This window comes from Recurvomyces mirabilis (assembly GCF_035927965.1).
Source record: "Recurvomyces mirabilis strain CCFEE 5264 chromosome Unknown scaffold_43, whole genome shotgun sequence".
Lineage (NCBI taxonomy): Eukaryota > Fungi > Ascomycota > Dothideomycetes > Mycosphaerellales > Teratosphaeriaceae > Recurvomyces > Recurvomyces mirabilis.
This window is the reverse complement of record NW_027041977.1, coordinates 44567-63726: the sequence shown is the minus strand read 5'-3', so window position 1 is coordinate 63726 and position 19160 is coordinate 44567. Positions and strand designations below refer to the sequence as shown.

The following is a 19160-nucleotide window of genomic DNA, read 5'->3' as shown; positions in this document are numbered from 1 at the left end:
TTCAGGCGTTTTATGGGCAACGGGAGGGACTATCCACTCGTAACGATGACTGAAATTATACTGCTACCTATTGTCGTTCTCATGCATGTCTTAGATCACGGTCTCGCTTGCAAAACAGGCTCAATATCGATCGTTTGACGTCTCCTATTCAGTTGATGCATACCTCGTGAGACAGTACTCTGACAGAAGACTCACAAAGGACATTGTGGTGACAAGACAGGAACAGAGACGAAAAGGTTGTCGCTCAAGTATGCATAAGCATGATAGCGCTATGTATTGTGGCATGAAACAGTATGCCATGGTACAGTTTGCGATAAAATGTCACAACCCAAGGTACAGAGAGTCGTCAGACCGCCAGATCATCGGAGGAAACTCCTACAAGCCTGTCCGCTCTGTTCTCGTTGGAATGCCGAAGCTCATCCCTTCAACAATTCGCCAAGGTTTCGCATATTGAATACCTCGTCTTTCTCATCCCTCTTTTCCCAGGGATACTTCAGCACATTTAAGACCGCTTCTTTCGACACAGGCTCGAATTTGATATTGGCCAGATACCTCGACTCGATCTGCGGAAACAGCGCCTTGATCCTCATACTCTGAACCCCCTTCGCCATGTCTTCTGGCGGAAACACCTTCCGGATCTTGTCGAGAGCTTGGTCGAAGCAGCTCTGTAGAGCCAAGCTCGTGTAGCTGTAGGATGGACAGCTCACTTTCCCATCCATCCAATCATGACCACCGAACTCCTTCATCAGCTGGCTGATGTTGTAGCCTTTCATGCTAAGCTTTACGATTCCTGCCTGTCGGCTTCCAAAGTTCTTGAGGACCCTGTCTCTAAAGATGGCTATGGCGACGTTGTTGGTCATGATTTGACACTCGAAGTGGTTGGGCAGTTCGATGTCGTGTAGCAAGGACTCGTACATTGTGTTCATCCTCTCTCGGTAGGCTTTGTGTCGCAACGTCACTTCAAAGCTGATACGGACCAGGCTAAGATTAGAGAAGTATTGGCACACGCTAGGCAATGCCATATCGTCACTATGGCGTGACAAATCGTGAAGCGCGATGGCGTGGCGCATGCCCCTCCAGTACATCGAGGCAGATCGGAGATGGTATGCTGCGTACAGCATTGCGAAAGGATTCTCTGCAATCAGGTCGTTGACGTCCAGAGGCCCAGCCAGCAATGTGGCAAGAACTCGTGGACGCAGAACATCAATCAAATCGTAGGCGTCTGCGAAGGTGGTCAGAGCCGGGATGAGTCGTGAAAGGGCTAAGGTGCCGGAAGGCAGCTTGACACTGGTGTTATAAAGCAGCGCGAATCCCAGCTTATATGCTCCGATTACGAACTCGCTTTCGTGGCTCCTCTGCAAGAGTCGGAATCGATCGCTCGAACTGCTGTTGATCGAAGCTTCGTATCTTGCTGCCCTCTCACGCCATTCTCCGGGTCTCAGCAGGTCATTTGCTTCCTTGCTAGCAAGTAGCGGGAAGGTATCGCCGTACCGGAAGTCGAGCATCATGATTCTCGATTTGAACATTGTCGAGAGCTCGGATCGATTCTGCGACCACTCAGGCTTCTTCAAGCTGGCGTGGAAGTATGATGATGCTTCAGCGAGCTTCGAAGAGTGCAGTATCAGAATGTCAGATGCGCTGTCTGGGGCGAGCACAATCTTGACGTCGCCGTCCTCGAAGGTTGGAAAGGTAATCATGATGATCCCGGGAAGTAGTCGTTGTCGAGTGCGGGTATATTAGCTGTGAGGTGCTATAATTGTTCGAATGTATCGAGACTTGGAAGCTCCTGGTCGGTGTGTACCACAAGGACGGACGCTGCAGGACGAGCAGAAGATGTCTTGTAGTGGGATATATACGCAGCAGGTGAGTTGTATGATGCATGTTTCGCGACGTCCATGTGTGGCCAGCTTTAGTAGTAGACGTCATTTCTGAGAGCGGGCAAAGAGATGTCTCGTGAATAAGGCAAATCAGTGGCGTCCGCAGATACAGGTGAATGGGCTTGTGGAAGAGAATACGTGAGTCTCGCTGCTACAGGTTTCGCATTAACGTGACCTTGTGTGAATGACCTATATGACCTCGCAGTATCTGCCTTGGAGGTAGCTGCATATTGCCATCCTGCAACGACGATATGAGGCACTGCATGCATGTTGTTGGTGACAAGGATAGTACGTGGTTCTTTGTCTGTCTCATTCGCAGATAGCAATGCTGGCGCTTAGAGTTGGGCATGGTGCTTGAGATCACGGCAACATCGAGACGCCGTGGTGCTGTTATGCCATCTCCATCTCCATCGTAGTGGTGTAAGTCATCCATCTGCTGTTTGGTGGGACTTGAGGAAAGTGTAGTCGTGCTTGAGCGGCGGCATGTTCCGGTTGCTGCAGCAAAAGCCTCCCGTCAACAACGCGAAGTCTAAACGCGGACATCGCATCCTGGCAGAGTGGTCGCGATGCTCGACTCTTGCGATGGTCTCTTGGTAATTTGGACCCATATGCTGGCCGGGCAGATGTCAGTTGGATAGCGATTGTGTTTTCCGCGCGCTTCTTGGGAAACAAAGCATCTTTACCGGACCCACATGGAGATCACGAGGAACAGCAGCAACACGATACAGACGACAGCGAACACCAGCATACACGATCTTTGAGGACAGGCGACGATACTGGGAAGATTGGGTGCAGGCAGAATCGCTTTGGATAGAGAGTGAAGCGTATAATGGCAGCTGTGGCGCATCCTACGCGACCACATATAAGACGAAACTCTCCACTGGCTATACATCGTGATGGCGGCATGCTCAAGGAAGTGCCGACGCGAAGAGGCTTTAAGATGGAGGACAGTGACTCGGACGATGAGCCACCACCTGCGATCAAGTTCTCGAAGGTGACACAGGCCCTTCTGGCAAATGCGCCTGTGCCATCATCACCACTACGGCAAGGGCAACATAATGAAGCACCCCGCTTCGATCGCTCTGTCAGTGCGAATAAAGCTGGTCTGGATACACCTAGTAGAGCTCCAGGCCTGAAGATTGTGCGCAAAAGCTCGCCATCGGTGCTTGGTCATGATCGAGGTCAAACACCACCACGAATTGTGCAAGTCGGCAAACCTGGATCTGGAGCACGAAGTATCAGTATATCCGGACCATATCCGCAGCGCTATGCAATGAAGCACGAACCTACGCCCGAAGTGAGTATTAAGCCAGAGCTTGTGACACCTGTGCCAGCGCCACGAGCGATGCGCAATATGCGACCACGTGCAGGCAGCAATGGCTCACAGGATGAGCATGGAGCATTACCTACATCAATTAACAGATCTGTCTCGCGAAGTGGTAACCACCATACTTCTGGATCACAGGAACAGAATAGATATGCCAGCGATCATGCCAGAAACACATCAATGCAGCATGCGCCGGAAACTGTAACCAGATACGGACCTGGAACCATAGGACGATCGCGAAATCCCTCGGCAGACCCTCCTGTTCCACCAGGATCGCAGAGAGTGAAACGCGCGCCGCTTGGCACTGGCACCTTCCTAGGTGGCAAAGCACGCCGATTCAAGCGCAGAGACAGTGAAGACAATGTGTCTCCGGTGGACGATGTTCACAATGGTTCAGCATCTCAGCCCAGCACTGCCGGCTATACTCCACATGATCGGAGCACGTCCGGCACAGATGGCGTGCAAAGCCGGAATGACAGTGTCAATACTCGTGCAACCTCGGTGGAGCCTGTGTCCGCACACGACTTTGCTTCGCGGAACGATGGTGGACGCGAGCTACGGCATGCAAATGCAAACTTATCGCGTAGCCAAATGAGTGACGGATCGAGACCACCTTCGCGCCAGACCAGCCGGGAGCAATTACGGAGCAGGCAGCCAAGCGTAGAGCCATATCAGCGGCGAAGACCGAGCATCCCAGCTGCTGATGCAGTGCCGGCAGCCTCAGATCATCAATCACGACAACCGGGCTCAGACGTGCTTGCAGCGAGACCAGCACAGGAGCAGAAGCCACCACAACGAGTGCCGAGTCTAAGTAGAGCACAGTATAGATACGCAGCACCAAAGGTCCATACCGACGCTTCTGAAGACCAGGAAAACATGCCTCCCCCGACCTTCAAGCGCAACAAGGACCAGGACTTCAAAGTATTCGGCCAGAGACCCATCAACATACTCTCAGACGACGAGAAGCCAAAGCCTCGAATGGTTGAGGAAACACCAGTACTAGTGCAACAGCAGGAAAGAAAAGCTCTTGGCGCCATTAGTGGCAATACACCACATCGCCCAGCCCCAGCACCACCACCAAAGATGTCCGTCCTCGAAACAGCAACCACAACAGCCGGAGCCAGTGTCACAAAGTCGAAGAAAAAGCGTTCTCACATAGTAGTGAATGGCAAGATCTTCACCCAGATGGGCAAAATCGGCAAAGGTGGCTCCAGCGATGTCTTCTGCGTGATGGCGGAGAATTATAAGACTTTTGCTCTGAAAAGAGTGAAGCTCGACGACTGCGACGAGAGTGCCGTCCGAGGCTACAAAGGCGAGATCGATCTCCTCAAAAGCCTGTCGGAGGTCGAGAGGGTCGTGCGATTGTTCGACTGGGAACTCAACGACGAGAAACAAGAACTCCTCGTCCTTATGGAGAAAGGCGAGTCGGATCTCAACCGTACTCTGAGCCTCCGCCTCAACGCCCTAGACGCCAAATTCGATAGCGCCTTCGTCCGCTATCACTGGCGCGAAATGCTGGAATGTGTCCAAGCGGTCCACGATCATGATATCGTGCACTCGGACCTCAAACCCGCGAACTTCCTCCTCGTCTCCGGTCGACTGAAACTCATCGATTTTGGGATCGCGAATGCCATCGATACGGACAACACATGTAATGTCCACCGCGAGAGCCATGTGGGAACGCCAAATTATATGTCTCCGGAGAGTATCACCGATACGAATGCGCCGCAACCAGGTATGAGCCGCGATGAGAAGGGTAGGCCGTTGAATCAGAAGAAGGATATGAGGATTGGAAAGGCATCGGATGTGTGGAGTTTGGGCTGTATTCTTTACCAGATGACTTATGGACGGCCACCTTTTGCGCATATTCCCAACCAGATCTCTCGGATTATGGCTATCACGAACCCCGCGCATGTAATCGAATTTCCTTCCACTGGTGTTGGAAACTCCTTCATACCGCCACCGCTCCGTGGCTTGCTTCGGCGGTGTTTGAACAGAGATCCAGAGAAGCGGCCGCTGATCAAGGAGATGCTGGATGACAAGGACGCTTTTCTGAATCCAGATGGTTGTGGTGATGTGGTTCTCATGACGGAGGGCTTGCTGGGACAAATTATTGAGAAGGTTGTTGAGAGGTGTCGGGATCCAGCTAGGGGGGTGCCGGAGAGTCAGGAGGTGTCACAGTATCCGAGGAGCTTTATGGGGAAGATTCGCGAGATGCAGGCTGGTGGATGAACAAGAATTTGGACTGTGGGAGATGTCTGGTCTGCTGGTTATAGCAGTGATGCGTCGGCCGTCTGTGGGACGGGTTGCTTGGAGCTATCTTGGATCGACTGTTTTAAATTCAGCGTGGTGTTGGTGGTGTATGTTTTGGCCTGTATGCCCTTGTTATGCATTCTTGAATGCGGCTCAGTTCGGGCGAAATAAGTCTCCTTCTTTGACAATCGCTCTCCAAGTCTCGGACTTCATTCTCGATGTCCCAGTGCAATCTAATCTGTCGTCATCAGCTTACGCTTTACCCTACCTTGCGTATTGCACAGGCTCTCCGCTTATAGACTAGAACGGCCGGATCTCTTCGTCGTCTTCTTGAAGGCCTCAAGCCAGTCCGAAGCCATAATGGCGCTCAAGAGGGTGGGTTCTGACCGCCGCCTTGTCGTGAATGGCCCTGTTGAAGCAATCTTGCTTGGCGACCAGGGAGCATGCAGATAGTAATGCCAGGGTCGATGGAGATTGTGGTCATCGGGTCTGTCGCTGCACCATTCAACCCACGAGACCCACGGTGACTGCCTACGTTCTTTAGGCTCACGGATACTGTATCGTCGCAGGTTGTTGCGGGGCTGTCACGGCCATGTGGTACACAATGCTTCGCCGATGAGAGCTCCAAAACTTGGCTTTAGCACAGCCTCCACTTGATCAGCATCAGGGAGTATTATTAGCTTTCCACCACGTCGCCAGGTGCCACTCATTGTGCACGACACAAGTCATGCCTAGTCCTTCGTAAGATGTTTCCATTGCAGTGAGGTAAGGAAATAATGCCCCTTTGTCACAATAAGCCGCTGTCTACCGTTCTTCAAAACCTCACCAAGACCACAGCCACAGGGCGTGTCGCAAGGGATAGTCACTGTCATTCTCCGTATATGCAACGATGACGGGCTTGAAGGACCTACTGAAGAAGAAGGACAAGCTCGAGAAGGAGAGAGGTCTGACGACTCAGGAGAAGCAAGATGACTTGGAACTTCCGCAGTTCAAATTTATACGCACGACTACCGAGTCCGAAGAAGTAATCCAGCCGCCTGTCTATCCTGGAGATGAAGCGAGTGGGAAGTCTGGCGATGGGAGTAGTGAGAAGAGCAAAGAGAAGAAGCGACACACCCTCGGCTTCCGCAAGTCCTCTGCTGCATCAACCAAGGACTCCACTGCAGATGGCACCACTCAGGACGAAAACGCTAGAGTACTACCCGTGAGGCCGAAGGCAGAGAGACGCCTGTCAGAGAGACTACACTTGCACAGGGACAAGTCACGATCTACCTCGATAGAATCAAGTACGCATTTACCAGACGACCTCCCAGAAGCACCGGATGCTGTACCTGCACCAGCAAGAGAAGGTAGCAAGGTTGCGGCGGAAGAGAAGGTGGTGACAGAGCAGCGAGAAGTAGAATGGGAAAAGCGAGCAACGATACTAGCTCAAAGCAATCCATTACTGGAGGAACAATTGCGACAACATGAGAAACCGCGATCACGAAGCAAAAGCCCAAGTATATCAGACGCTGGCGGCGATGAGAACATCCAAGAAGCCATCCGTCTCCACGAGGCCGGCGATCTGGAACCCTCAACAGCAATGTTCGGCCGTCTCGCCAATCCAAAAGGTGCAAACAACGCCCTCGCCCAAGTGCTCTACGGCCTCGCACTCCGTCATGGCTGGGGTATCCCTCCCGAACCAGAAAAAGCGATCCACTACCTTTCTCTCGCAGCATCAAACTCAGCATCTATAGAAGAACAGGCCCTAGCCTCAGGAATGAAGAAAGGTGGTGCAGCGAAAGGCGAGCTAGTCCTTGCGATATTTGAGCTCGCGAATTGTTTCCGGCATGGTTGGGGTGTCAAGACTGATCCTATGGCTGCGAGACATTATTATGAGACTGCTGCTAATCTTGGGGATACTGACGCTATGGACGAAGCGGCTTGGTGTTTGATGGAGGGGTTTGGGGGCCTGAAGGATAAGGTACGTACTCTTCCCTCGCAATCGTCTCTAGCGAACAGTCTCGTGATCTGTGGGATTCCGTGTTTGCTCCGCCTTGCAATTGTGCGGATAGGCTGAGCACGATCATGATCACATCATAATCGTGCAATCGTAACCACGGACCCGTCCACCACCTCGCTCCAGTCCTGCACACAAACCAAGACACAGCCCCAGAAGTTGGGCACAAACGCACGTGGGAACCTGCATGTAAGACATCTATGAGGCTGACACCATGCCCTTTCCACACAGTTCAAAGCAGCGCAATACCTCCGACTGGCCGAGCAGAAAGGCAGCAAATCGGTCGGCAATTCCTGGTACGTACCCTCTCCCGCACCCTTTCTCCAGCTCGAGATCTTTCAGACAGCTATGCATGGACGGTAAAGCCGCTGCACAGCATCGAGTCTCGCTTCGCACATGTGCTGAACTGCGAGGCGTGCGTCACGCGGGCACTGCGATGCGAACGTGCGGGTGTACCTGCTTTTTTGCCAGAGGGGTGGTATTGATCATGAGTGGACGGGTCTACTGTCTACGCATCATGCACTCAATGAAGAAGCAAAGCAGATGCAATGGCGGGTTCTGGCTGACTGGCGTCTAGGATTTGGAAGGAGAAGTATAATCCGAAGTAGCAGCGGCGGCCGCTTGATGCGATCACGATATCATTTGTAAGAGAGCTGAGCCATTCTCCACCGACATGGTAGGCCTTGGGCATCACGGCATGCAGCGCAGCCCAGCCTCCGGTGCGTCTGGCTTGACAACGTCCCATTTCACTAGCGAGTCGTCTTGGAATGCGATGTGATGGGCGAGAAATGGTCCCAGCAGGACGCATTATGTCGTATGGACTATCCACACTAGACACAAGGCCACAATCCAGCATCCAAAGCAGACCACTCTCATCTCTACCAATGATCATCAAGCTCAAGGCATCAACGCCGAGCAACGCAAGCGAAATGCCCGTCATCCATCTCTTCATACGTTTGCAAAACACAGGGTATCGCCCGATCGTAAATCAATACCCAAGCTGCCAGTATCCATACTTCGTCAGTATCATCAGAACATGTTCCTATTCCTCATCGCAGAGCCGTAGATACGTAAAACCCATAACCGAAATCAGTGTTGACTGTCGTTTTTGTTGCCGTCAGTAAGCCTCTCATTACATGTGTTGCATAGCTGGTCGTGAAAAGTCGTGAAGAAGTGTAGTGTATGGTAGTAGGTCGTTGTTGTCACCTTAGTCGTAGGTCATGAATGTGACTCATTGCTCAGCTTTGTATTGCTGCTGGCCGTTGCGGCGCCGCTGTTGTCGGCCATCGAGTTCGTCGTGGTCGCGTACGATATCTCTAAACTGTCGTACCACGTCCGAGGAGAGCTGATCCCACAATAGGCTCCGAGAGTAGACTTCAGGCCTGCCAGACTGCTGCACTTCTTGTTGCATAGTGGCAAGCGCGGTGGCGATACTGCTAGGAGCAGACGCCGGCATTTGGTTGCCGTGATCTAGTCCTGCTGGCTCGCCATACACGTTGTAGTCCGTGTGCGTAAGCGAAGCATATTGTGCCGTGGTCAGGGAGTATGCTTGATCATACTCCTGTTGGCGTGTTGGCGACGTGATCGCGCGATGCATATGCTCGAGCCTGTTGGTTGCTCGTGGACTGACATAAGACATTGCCGATGGCTGTGGCTCGTACTCATTTTGAAGGTTGCGACGTGCAGGTGCGGTTTGAGTCGTGCCGCCAGCACCTGCAAGAAGATCCTTAAGCACGGTCGGTGCAGCAGCCTGAACTTCTGCAGGCATGCTGGGTAGGTCAGAAGGTCGAGCATTTGGTGGCTTCGATGCCACGAATGCGCCACAGAGCAGTAGCATAAGCAGAAGTCCCGTGGCAAGCGGCTGCTCACTTGTGTTGTCCACGTTCTTCTTCTTTGGACTTGGTACGATGGTGCTAGCAGACGGTCGCTTTTCGAGGACTGGCGATGACTTGACGGCGAAGCTCATATCATCAAACTGGTCGTTCCGGCAGTCTGGCACAACAAAGAAGTCTTCCCAATCATGTGGACCCATGTTGAGCGCCTCCATCTCGGCGTTGAAGTCCGTGAAGCCAGTACTACTAGGCGCAGCAGACATAGCAGGTGCCTCGAGGGCAAGCTGATCCTTCATCTGGTTGACACGTCTCCGTAGCTGTGATGTCTCCTCGGTGTGTTGCACCTTCAGGCTTCGGATCTCCTCTTGCAGCCCCTCAACAGCACGTTGGCTCTCCTGCAAACGATGGATGAGCATCTGACGCTCGTCCTCCCGCTGTTGCTGCTCAATAGAGAGTTCATGAACTTCCTTCTCCAGAGTATGGATCTGGGAGGAGAAACCCTTTTCGCGGACCTCAAGCTCCTCGGTATGCTTCTTCTTGCGTTGTCGTGATGCGAGCCTACACCCGTATTAGCAAATATCATCCCATTCTAATACAGCTTACTCACGCTGCCTCTCTGTTGCGCAAGAGTCGCTTCTGCTGCTTGAGCTCCTTGAGAAGATCCTCGTCACTGGTCTTGTCAATAAGATCGTCGATGGTCTGGATATTGCGCTCCTGAGGGATGTCGATGCGGCCGTTCTTCTTGCGAATGCCATCCCGACGAGTGAAGTCCATCATGGCACTTGACGGGCTGTTAGGTCGCATGCGCTTATGCACTGGTCGACTGTCCATTTCTCGCTTAGCCATGCCCATCCAATCCTGGTGAGAGTGCGGCGACATGGGTGTGTGCACCTGAGGCGCGGGTATGAAACCATGCTCGCCAGGTGGACCGTTGTACTGTGTTGAAGCGTGCGCGATGGGCTGGTGGGATATGAGGCCATGCGTGCTATCTTGTCGCTGAAGTCCATATGGGCCAGCTTCGAAGTGTGGTTGCGCTATGGGAAATTCGAGGCCGGGCGCCGGTGTGCACTGTCCGGAGTTATCGGCCAGAGTCCAAGTCGCGCCATGTAGAGGATGTCCGTAGGACTGTACTGGTGGATGTGGCCCGCGCGGATGGACAAAGGCATTATGCTCCTCGTGGTAATTGGGCGGCACACAATTCGAGTCGATGGGCAAGCCATTATATTGCTGGTCCCAGCCCTGCGACTCAGGTGGAGAAAGTACACCGTTGCTGTTGGCGAAAGAGTCCCTTCGATATTGGGCGTTCGTTGGGCTTTGCATAATGTCAGCGTCTAGTATCGCTGGGTCTAGAACGCTGGAGTCGTCCTCGTCAAAGTATGTTGGGTGTTTGCCGTCCCTTTGCGGGTGATGATAGCCCAAGCGAGAGTTCGCGAATGCCATGTTAGGCTACTTGTAATGCAAGTTGTCGTTCAAAATCCTGATTGAGCGGTGGTAGGCGGTGTAGGCGGCAGGGTCCGCTCTCATGTCAAAGTCCGCTTGGGTACTTGCATGCGATTTCACCGTCAGAGTCTCCGTGGCGTCCTGGCTCGTGGGACGGCGCGTGAATCGTAAATACAGTGATCGACAAGAATGTGATAGAGATGGAGTCGTGAAGTTGGGTCTGGAGCGACAATCAATGCTAGAAGAAGAGTAGGAAGTGGCGAAAGAGGCAGGCATGTGCTTGCATAGATATTCCTCGTTCCGGCGGCACGTAACCTTCAACCCAAGGCTTGAATCGCGGCGATATGACGCGCAGACAGGTATGAAGGACGAGTAGAAGGAAAGACGCGAAGAGGCAGCTCATTCGATGCCCAAGGTAAAAAAAGCCCGATGCCCACAGTCCTAGTTCTATCGGGTAGCTATGCAGTATCATGCAAGCCCCGCCAATCGCGCCGAGGGCGAGGCTGCTTGCTGCTGCGACAGAGCCCGATCCCGGATTTATGGTTAGAGGATGCATCCTGTAGCTGTGTAGACAATGCTTGCTCTTGGCCATGGTGCGGCTGCCGCGTGACAGACAAGGCTGGTGGCGGCGCGTGGGCAGACAGTATAGTGGAAAGATGTGGCTTGTGACCTGTCGACAGCCAGTCTCTATGCGCACTGTCTCACAAGTCTTGTGCCATTGATAAGGCAGCCGTCTAGCATCTTCTGATCCTCCCGTCGGTCCATGCGACGAGACCACGGGCTGTCGTTGCACCATCATGGCGGATACCAGTGTTGTTTGGGAGTTCAACGAGCCGGGATCTTGTTTCTGAAACGGCAAGGCTCATCGGGCGCGATCGGACCGTCGCGAGCGTTCTCGCCAACGGGTTTCTCGGATTCTCTCGCCCAAACATTGCAGCCCAATATCTTCATCATTGTACTTCTTAAGAGTGTGTGGGAATCCTCGATGCAGGCTTGGTAGCTCGAAAGCAGCTTTGACTCGTTCTCCATCAAGCTCTCTAGACCACACCAATATGCATGGCGTGTGAGGGAGACCGGGCTGGGCTTACTTGCTTTCGGCACAACATGGAACTCTGTTCACGGGCAGCGGCATGTGAAGAGCGGCATTTCACCGCTGCTATGACTCCCGATTTCTTCCAGCAATGGCATGGAGAGGTGCGAGTTTTGATAGTCTAAACGAGTCATTCCAGGATGAAAGCTGATCGCTGGAAAGAGCGGTATCACACCGCCACGGACCGCTGCAATGAGAAGTGGTGACAGCATCCCATCGTGGTCGCAACCTGGTGGATGTGGCGCTCAAAATCTACTGTCCTCGGGCGATTTGCGTTTAGGAACTTTCCTTGATGCTCTGGTTTGCTCGTATGCTCGTACGGCTTATGACGATAGCAGGCAGGGTGAGCGCAAGCAGCAACTTCTTCCTTCATCTACATAACTCGCAGCGTGATCGGACTGCAGATGGCGCTTCACGTGCGCTTCGCCCTTATATTCGGGCAGCATTGAATGCTGAATTTCATCACGATCGAGTGTTGAGCTACAGCTTCGATCTTCGAGTCAAGAGCGACAAGGCTTACAGCTCTCAACAGACCACATAAGGGTAACCCTTATGTCACACGAACCGCTGTATGCGCATGGTCCAGCTCTGGTAGCGAAGGCAGCAAAGTGCTCGGGGAATGCTTTGCGGCATAGCAGCCCGAACAGGTACGAAGAGCTAAGTAGAGTGGGGGCGAGGATATTCGAATACTCGACCCGTTTTACGCTGCAAGCGCGGAGAGCTTCAGAGCCAATGATTCCTGCCAATGATTCCTGCCAATGATCTTGACTGTGAGCGAAGACTAATCTTACCCATCCCTTGTGATCGGACAAGTCAGCGTTCCGTCAACAAGCACGGTATTTTGTTTATCAGCACTCGAGAACGAAGCGAGGCACCATTCCTTGCCCATGCGAAGTGCTGGGTTCTGACATACTCGCCTTCGCCAGCATGGCCATTCAAAATGTTGAGCATCCTTCTGAAACGATGCCAGTGAGCAGCCACACTCGGGATCACATCTCGTTGCATGCGCGTCGCAGATCCTATTCATCTCGTATACGTCCGAGTCAAGCTTGTGGCATCACAGATTGCCGATGGTCTGCCATGGATGGTAATCTCACCTCTCATCCACCCCCTTTCAACCTCTCCAAGTCTCGATGCTAGACCAGTATCGCTTCATGTTGCGTTCGTGGTAGTCGCTGCTTCGAACTCAGCCATTGTTGGGATCGGACGGCCATTATCACGAGCTGGGAGACATGTCAGCATAAGCAATACTGCCTAGCAACCGCCCACAGATCCCACCTACCCGTTCTCTTCGCTGCCGCATAGGCATCAATACGATGCTGGTTTTGCAATCTATCTTGCCGCTTCTTCTTCTCGTCTGTGAGCCTGTGCAGCTGCCTAACGTACAGTGGATCGTCTGCTTTCGCTCTGATCGTCGTTTCGAACGACACCTGAGCATTGACATAGCCAGTATCAGAGTTGTGATCAAACGGCGAAGCATCGGGACATAACTTATGACTCTCCTTGAGCCGTGCAGTCGTGTCCACAATATCGCCAACTGTGATACCTGTCCCTGAGGTGATGGTCTCAGCAGGCGGCCTCTCATCGCCGGGTCGATGTCGCCAGAAGCGTGGTCCGGCGCAGCAGCTGGTGTATGCTTGAATCGACTTGATCGGTGGTTGGCATATGAACATCGATCGACACTTGCTGCCTATACCCAGCTTGCATGGTATAGAGTCCATCATTACTTGTATCCGTATCCAGGCATCGTCAGGATCACTCCCTTCCTTCGGCTCGACGGCTTCAGTGTTAAGGAACAGCTCGGCGAACCAGAAGTCATGGGTTGGGAAGTAGATCTTGCCACCCTTGTCTTCGCGAAAGCCAAGTTTCCGCTGCACTTTTGCGGAGGAGAGGATATTATCGCGGAACATTGTGCAGACGGACGTTGCTCGCATTAGGTCTGGATTAGGTAGCTGCAAAAGTATGAGTTCCAGCAGTTCAGGCGTGCTTGACAACTTCTCCACTAATGAAGCTCTCTTCCTCGAACGTCGGTACTGAGGTGGTATACTGTTCAGCACGCCTTCGTTCGCGGTCGCAATATGATCGAGGTTAGCCCTCATGGTGTTAGAGAAGACTGTAAGGCCTGGTCTTTGCTCCCTTCTGCCGCATGCGTCAAGGTCATCGGCAAGGCCGCGTAATTTGCTTTCTGCTCGTTGTACCTGCTGATGGCGAGCATACTGTGCCAAACCGACCTCCATACTGGTGAGACGATCGTAAGATAGCAGCTTCTGCCACTGATGAAAATTAGACAATCCATATGGCGTCTCGGCGGCGACGTCTTCGATATTGGTCATCTCGGGTGGCTGTTTGCTTCCTGAAAAGCTGAGCAACTTGTATGATCACAGCTTGTTGCAGGATCTGCTGAGTAATCGGGGAAGGTGCAAGAGATGTCCTCGAGTATGTTTTGTAAAATGCTGATGTGCGCGACGGTGATAGGCGCGCGGCTGCGATCATGCACGTTGGACGTTGGACGAAGAAGTGAGAGGATTTAAGTGGGGCACAAAATCATGACTCAGCGCGGGTGTCGAGAACTTTAATTTTCGATCTAACAACAAAGATACATGCATAAAGCATGGGAGGACTAGATCGGATAGCCACGAACTCGCAATGAGAATGACTCGACGTAATATCAAGAACGCAAAGTAGCTGCTAGATAGTAAAGTGACGTATCGTGTGAATGACAAAGCTGGCGACGATCCGGGGCAATGGCGTGCTGGTTGATCGGATCCGGCAAAACCTAAATGGAATGCGTTATGTAACTTGCGTCGGAGTCCTTATTATATCCTTACTTCCTCGCGGTAAGGTACACGATATACTCGTTCGATAGTCGGAAGATTCACCAGCTCCCAAAGATCATCAGCATCGGAAGTTTCTTTCCCTGTCAAGGCTACACCTGGCATATCATAGACCCGGTGCCAAAACATTCTGATCAATCACCATGGTCACCGACCATGCACCTATCGAGACGCCCCCTCGAGCTCCGTCTCCAGTGCACGGCTTTGGCACCCTCGCGGTACATGTAGGCTCCGACCATGACCCTACCACTGGAGCTGTTATCGCGCCCATCTCGCTCAGTACAACCTTCGCGCAGAGCGCCGTAGGACAACCTATTGGAGCCTTCGAGTACGCAAGGTCGTCCAATCCGAATCGAGAGAATCTCGAGAAATGCATAGCATCACTGGAAAAAGCGAAATATGCTCTGGCATTTTCATCTGGCTCTGCAACCACTGCGATTATCCTCCAGAGTCTTGCGGCGGGTAGCCATGTCGTTTCGGTCTCAGATGTGTATGGTGGCACCCACCGATACTTCACTCAGGTCGCGTCTGCACATGGCGTGCGAGTGACGTTCACACCTTCCATCGAAGTCGACATCGAGGAACTCATCATGCCGGAAACAAAGCTCATCTGGATCGAAACACCATCAAACCCCACATTATCACTAGTCGACATTCGAGCAGTGGCGAACATCGCTCACCGCTCGGGAATCATGGTCGTAGTCGACAACACCTTCCTCTCACCCTACATCCAGAATCCACTGGAGCATGGTGCCGACCTGTGCGTTCACAGCGTCACGAAGTACATCAATGGCCATAGTGACGTAATCATGGGCGCAACAGCTTTCAATTCAGACGCACTGTACGAGCGCCTGAAGTTCTTGCAAAATGCCATCGGAGCAGTGCCTTCAGCCTTCGACTGCTGGCTTGCACATCGTGGTGTCAAGACCTTACATCTGCGCGCACGACAAGCCAGTCAGAATGCTTCTATGGTTGCTCACGCGCTGGAGGAGTCGATCCATGTCATCGCGGTCAACTACCCGGGATCCAACTCGCACAAGCAGCGGAAGATCGCAATCAAGCAGCACCGAGATGGTTTGGGAGGTGGAATGCTCTCCTTCCGCATCAAGGGTGGGAAGCCAGCAGCGGAGCGCTTCTGCCAAGCAACGCAGATCTTCACTCTGGCGGAGAGTTTAGGCGGAGTGGAGAGTCTGGTCGAGGTACCGGCTAGCATGACGCATATGGGCATTCCCAAGGAACAACGAGAGGCTGCTGGTGTCTTTGATGATCTAGTACGGCTGTCTTGTGGCGTGGAAGATGGTGTCGATCTGGTTGCAGATATCCGTCAAGCGCTGGAGAAGGTCGTGGTTGCCACCAAGGTCACGAATGGGCTGGCTAATGGTAATGGGCATCCCATGAGCAATGTCTAGAACTAGATATACACGCCACAGGGCTGTCATTGGTCAAAGAGAAGCGATCTGATGGATCGTCCGATTACGGCTTGGATGTCCATGTTACACATGCAAGTCTTGCTGCGGCATGCTGACTCGTGCAGTGTCGTACAATGCAGCCTGCCCCGCCCATGTACGTGGTGAGTTATCTCTTCCTCGCTGATGTCTTTATCTCCAATCTTTCATCTCATGCTGAACACCTCCATTCACCATATTCTGAAACATTATCGGACTAGACGAAGTATGCGTTCATTCAAGGCCAGGATAGAGAACCGGACTCGGGCAAAGGCATCGTCAGAAAGGGTCATCACCTGGGAGCTCAATCGGGAGATATCTGCTAAGGACGAACTGGATCATGCTCGGAAAGGCCTCGCACACCAGCTGCAGCTCCAGCGCAAGATCATATCATTACAGGATTCTAGTTCAGCCGGGCAGACAGGGCCCGAAGATCTGAGAGCGAGCCTTGCTGAGCTTCGGCATCATGTCGAAGGTGTGAAAGCTTTCTTCGCCGGCTTGACGAACCCAATGTTGTACAATGAGCACATCAGCTGGTCTCAGCGTACCGATGAGTCCGCTGCTCACGAGGTTTTCGGTATGCCCGAGATGCTCGAGATGATCCTGGAATACTTGAGCATACGAGACATCTTCGCCTTCCAGCAGACCACTTCTCAAGCCAAAACCATGGTTACTGGCTCACCGAGACTCCAATCACTACTATTCCTGCGACCCGATCCAGTAGAAGCTCCTTTTCGTCAGCCGCCGCTTGACGCCTTGGCTGGGCTTGAGCTTTGTCGGCCTTGTCCGCGTGTCGATCCAACGGAAGTCCGTGTTGTTGTTTTGTATCAGAAGACAAGACCGAAGCTCGGAGAGAATTACAGAAGGATGTTAGTTGCACAGCCTCCAGTGCACGATATGGACCTGACCATCTCATGCTGTAATGGTAACGGAGGTCGACAGCGTAATGTGACGATTGGCATCCACTGCGATACTGGGTTCCGTTTCGGCAATCTTCTGGATCTTGCCGTACAGAAGCAGATGGAACACCGACACTGTCCTTTCGCCGAACTAGACCTGCACGATGAGGACGGATTCGTCAGACCAGACGTGACATTTGTCGGCCATGCGTCGCGATTGCCTCTCGTGACCGCTCTTGTCGCTGGAGCTTCGAGCCCGTGGTTTCGGGACGTTCTCGTGCCAGGGCCAACTACTGATGATTTCCAACAAGAGCTGCATCAATACATCTTACACAAGCAACAGAGTGAGTCACTTCGCGTGGTTCCAGGCTGGATATCCCCAGTACTAATGTACGCGTAGCACATGCCGGAGGCCACATCATTGAGACAGTCGGAGAATAGCGGGGTTGCCAGGCCGATTTCGACGCCGGTGGTGTCGGCGAGACTTGATAGAGGACTTTGGGACGACCAATCTCACGGAAGAAGAGAGCATGAGTGCCGCAGGATACAGCCTTCGTGCCGCCAGGGCCACTATCCCACTCTATTGTTTCAGTACATTAGGTACGAGGACGGCTCGTGTAATCCTGGCTCCTCGGGTGAACGACAGGCTGGGGACAATATTGCAGCATCGCCGACATGCAATGCGGGATCATTTTGGGGCTTGAGTGTGGCGTCGACGGTGGTTGCGATCTTGGACCACAACCAGGGCTCGCGCTCCATGCCTGCAATGGTAGAGAGTTGCTCGTGAGTTGTGATGAAAGTTTCAGCGTTCACTTAGCTAGAGACTCTACCCAGTCAGGGAGAAACGACCCGCACATTAATAGCCGCTCATGTATCAGGGGCGACCAGCGTTGTCTTTCTCAGCGGACGCCTAGTCTTTGCAAGAGAGACTTCGGACATGATTTCTTGTCACGTACCGTCAACCCAATCGTCATAAGAATGTTGGTCGCGGACCGTCCGTTGGGAAGATGCGGATGGTTTGTACGCAGACAGGAAGTTGGAGTTTGGAATGAGAACACTGACTGCGGTCGAAAACGAGTTTTGATGTTCGCAATGCGAATTGGTGGGCAAGCGCGCAGGGCGTAGGTAAGGAGTCATCATCTGATCAGGGAGATGCTTTCAATTTTCTAGAATCCCATCATGTACACCAGACTGGGGAGCAGGAGTCAACCACTGAAGCTCAAGTTCTATCGTGGAGAGGAATTTCTTTACTCAAGCTCAACACCACCCTCAATCTCCTCAATTCCCCTCACCCTCACCTCCTTGATCCGCAAGATCGTATGCCGATGCTTACTCTTCACCGTCTTCACCTTCCTCTGTCTTCGCTTCGTCTTTTCTTTCGTCTGCATCGGCTCGCTTTCCACCCCCATGACTACTGCTCTGCATACATAGAGCCTCTCGTCTAGATATGCGACCTTTCCCTTGGCGATGTGGGGGATGAAGTGCGGTGCCACCATCTGACTGCCGGTTGCGGTTGCGGTTGCGGTCTCGGTGCCAGGTTCCGGCATCATGGCGCTGTGGCTTTCTAGTTGCCCTGTCGTGGGATCTTGCGCCGTGATGGTCATGGTGGTGGTTGATTTTAGCTTCGGTGAAGGGGCAGAGGGTTTGAGGGTGTAGTCTCTGCTTCCTAGATTGCTGGCGCAGTTCAAACGGAGGATGTCTCCCGGTTCCACGCCTTTCATGTGGAAGGGGAGCCGGACGGTGTCGCCTTGGGTGAGGAGGTAGGGTCGGTCGTACAGATGGGCGGTGATGAAGTGTGGGCCCTGGGCTTGGAGGATTGGGAGGAGTTGGCGGACGGTGTCGGAGAGGGCGGGTGGGGAGGTGGTGGTGGTGTGGGATGATGGTAGCTCAGGTGTTGGCGGAGGTGGTGGCATAACTGATGTCTTTGCTGGTCTTGGCGATGGGCCTTTTCGCTGACTAGATACATGTTGTGCAGCATTGACGAGCGGCGGAGGGAGATTGTTGGCTTCGGTCGCGTGCGAGACTGTGGTGAGACAGGCGGCCCAGGGAAGTAGAAAGGTCGGTGGTATTGACCATTGCGAGTCGAGCAGCACTCGCTTGAGATTTCGTGTGAGCATCTTGATTGATCAATATGTGGTGATAGTGCAATCGCTGCTATTCTGCT

General features: G+C 52.9%; 8 protein-coding genes across 8 annotated transcripts; 4 read left to right on the top strand and 4 right to left on the bottom strand.

Moving 5' to 3' along the window:
• Window positions 1–416: 416 nt before the first annotated feature.
• Window positions 417–1697, bottom strand: LTS14_010470 (uncharacterized protein; the record flags this gene model as incomplete). Its single annotated transcript, XM_064843146.1, has 1 exon — window positions 417–1697. The coding sequence occupies one exon, from the start codon at window positions 1695–1697 to the stop codon at window positions 417–419; it is 1281 nt and encodes a 426-aa protein (XP_064689265.1).
• Window positions 1698–2706: 1009 nt separating this feature from the next.
• Window positions 2707–5436, top strand: LTS14_010469 (uncharacterized protein; the record flags this gene model as incomplete). The annotated part of the gene is made up of 2 exons (XM_064843145.1): window positions 2707–3174; window positions 3343–5436. 2 exons carry the CDS (start codon window positions 2707–2709, stop codon window positions 5434–5436), a joined length of 2562 nt encoding a protein of 853 aa, XP_064689264.1.
• A 910-nt stretch (window positions 5437–6346) lies between these two features.
• Window positions 6347–7819, top strand: LTS14_010468 (uncharacterized protein; the record flags this gene model as incomplete). The annotated part of the gene is made up of 2 exons (XM_064843144.1): window positions 6347–7420; window positions 7688–7819. 2 exons carry the CDS (start codon window positions 6347–6349, stop codon window positions 7817–7819), a joined length of 1206 nt encoding a protein of 401 aa, XP_064689263.1.
• An 868-nt stretch (window positions 7820–8687) lies between these two features.
• LTS14_010467 (uncharacterized protein) lies at window positions 8688–10728 on the bottom strand (the record flags this gene model as incomplete). The annotated part of the gene is made up of 2 exons (XM_064843143.1): window positions 8688–9846; window positions 9896–10728. The coding sequence occupies 2 exons, from the start codon at window positions 10726–10728 to the stop codon at window positions 8688–8690; spliced, it is 1992 nt and encodes a 663-aa protein (XP_064689262.1).
• Window positions 10729–12970: 2242 nt separating this feature from the next.
• On the bottom strand, window positions 12971–14151 carry LTS14_010466 (uncharacterized protein; the record flags this gene model as incomplete). The annotated part of the gene is made up of 2 exons (XM_064843142.1): window positions 12971–13041; window positions 13101–14151. The coding sequence occupies 2 exons, from the start codon at window positions 14149–14151 to the stop codon at window positions 12971–12973; spliced, it is 1122 nt and encodes a 373-aa protein (XP_064689261.1).
• Window positions 14152–14795: 644 nt separating this feature from the next.
• CYS3 (cystathionine gamma-lyase cys3) lies at window positions 14796–16061 on the top strand (the record flags this gene model as incomplete). The annotated part of the gene is made up of 1 exon (XM_064843141.1): window positions 14796–16061. One exon carries the CDS (start codon window positions 14796–14798, stop codon window positions 16059–16061), a length of 1266 nt encoding a protein of 421 aa, XP_064689260.1.
• Window positions 16062–16195: 134 nt separating this feature from the next.
• LTS14_010464 (uncharacterized protein) lies at window positions 16196–17396 on the top strand (the record flags this gene model as incomplete). Its single annotated transcript, XM_064843140.1, has 2 exons — window positions 16196–16215; window positions 16346–17396. The coding sequence occupies 2 exons, from the start codon at window positions 16196–16198 to the stop codon at window positions 17394–17396; spliced, it is 1071 nt and encodes a 356-aa protein (XP_064689259.1).
• Window positions 17397–18243: 847 nt separating this feature from the next.
• Window positions 18244–19113, bottom strand: LTS14_010463 (uncharacterized protein; the record flags this gene model as incomplete). Its single annotated transcript, XM_064843139.1, has 1 exon — window positions 18244–19113. One exon carries the CDS (start codon window positions 19111–19113, stop codon window positions 18244–18246), a length of 870 nt encoding a protein of 289 aa, XP_064689258.1.
• Between the last annotated feature and the right edge of the window lie 47 nt (window positions 19114–19160).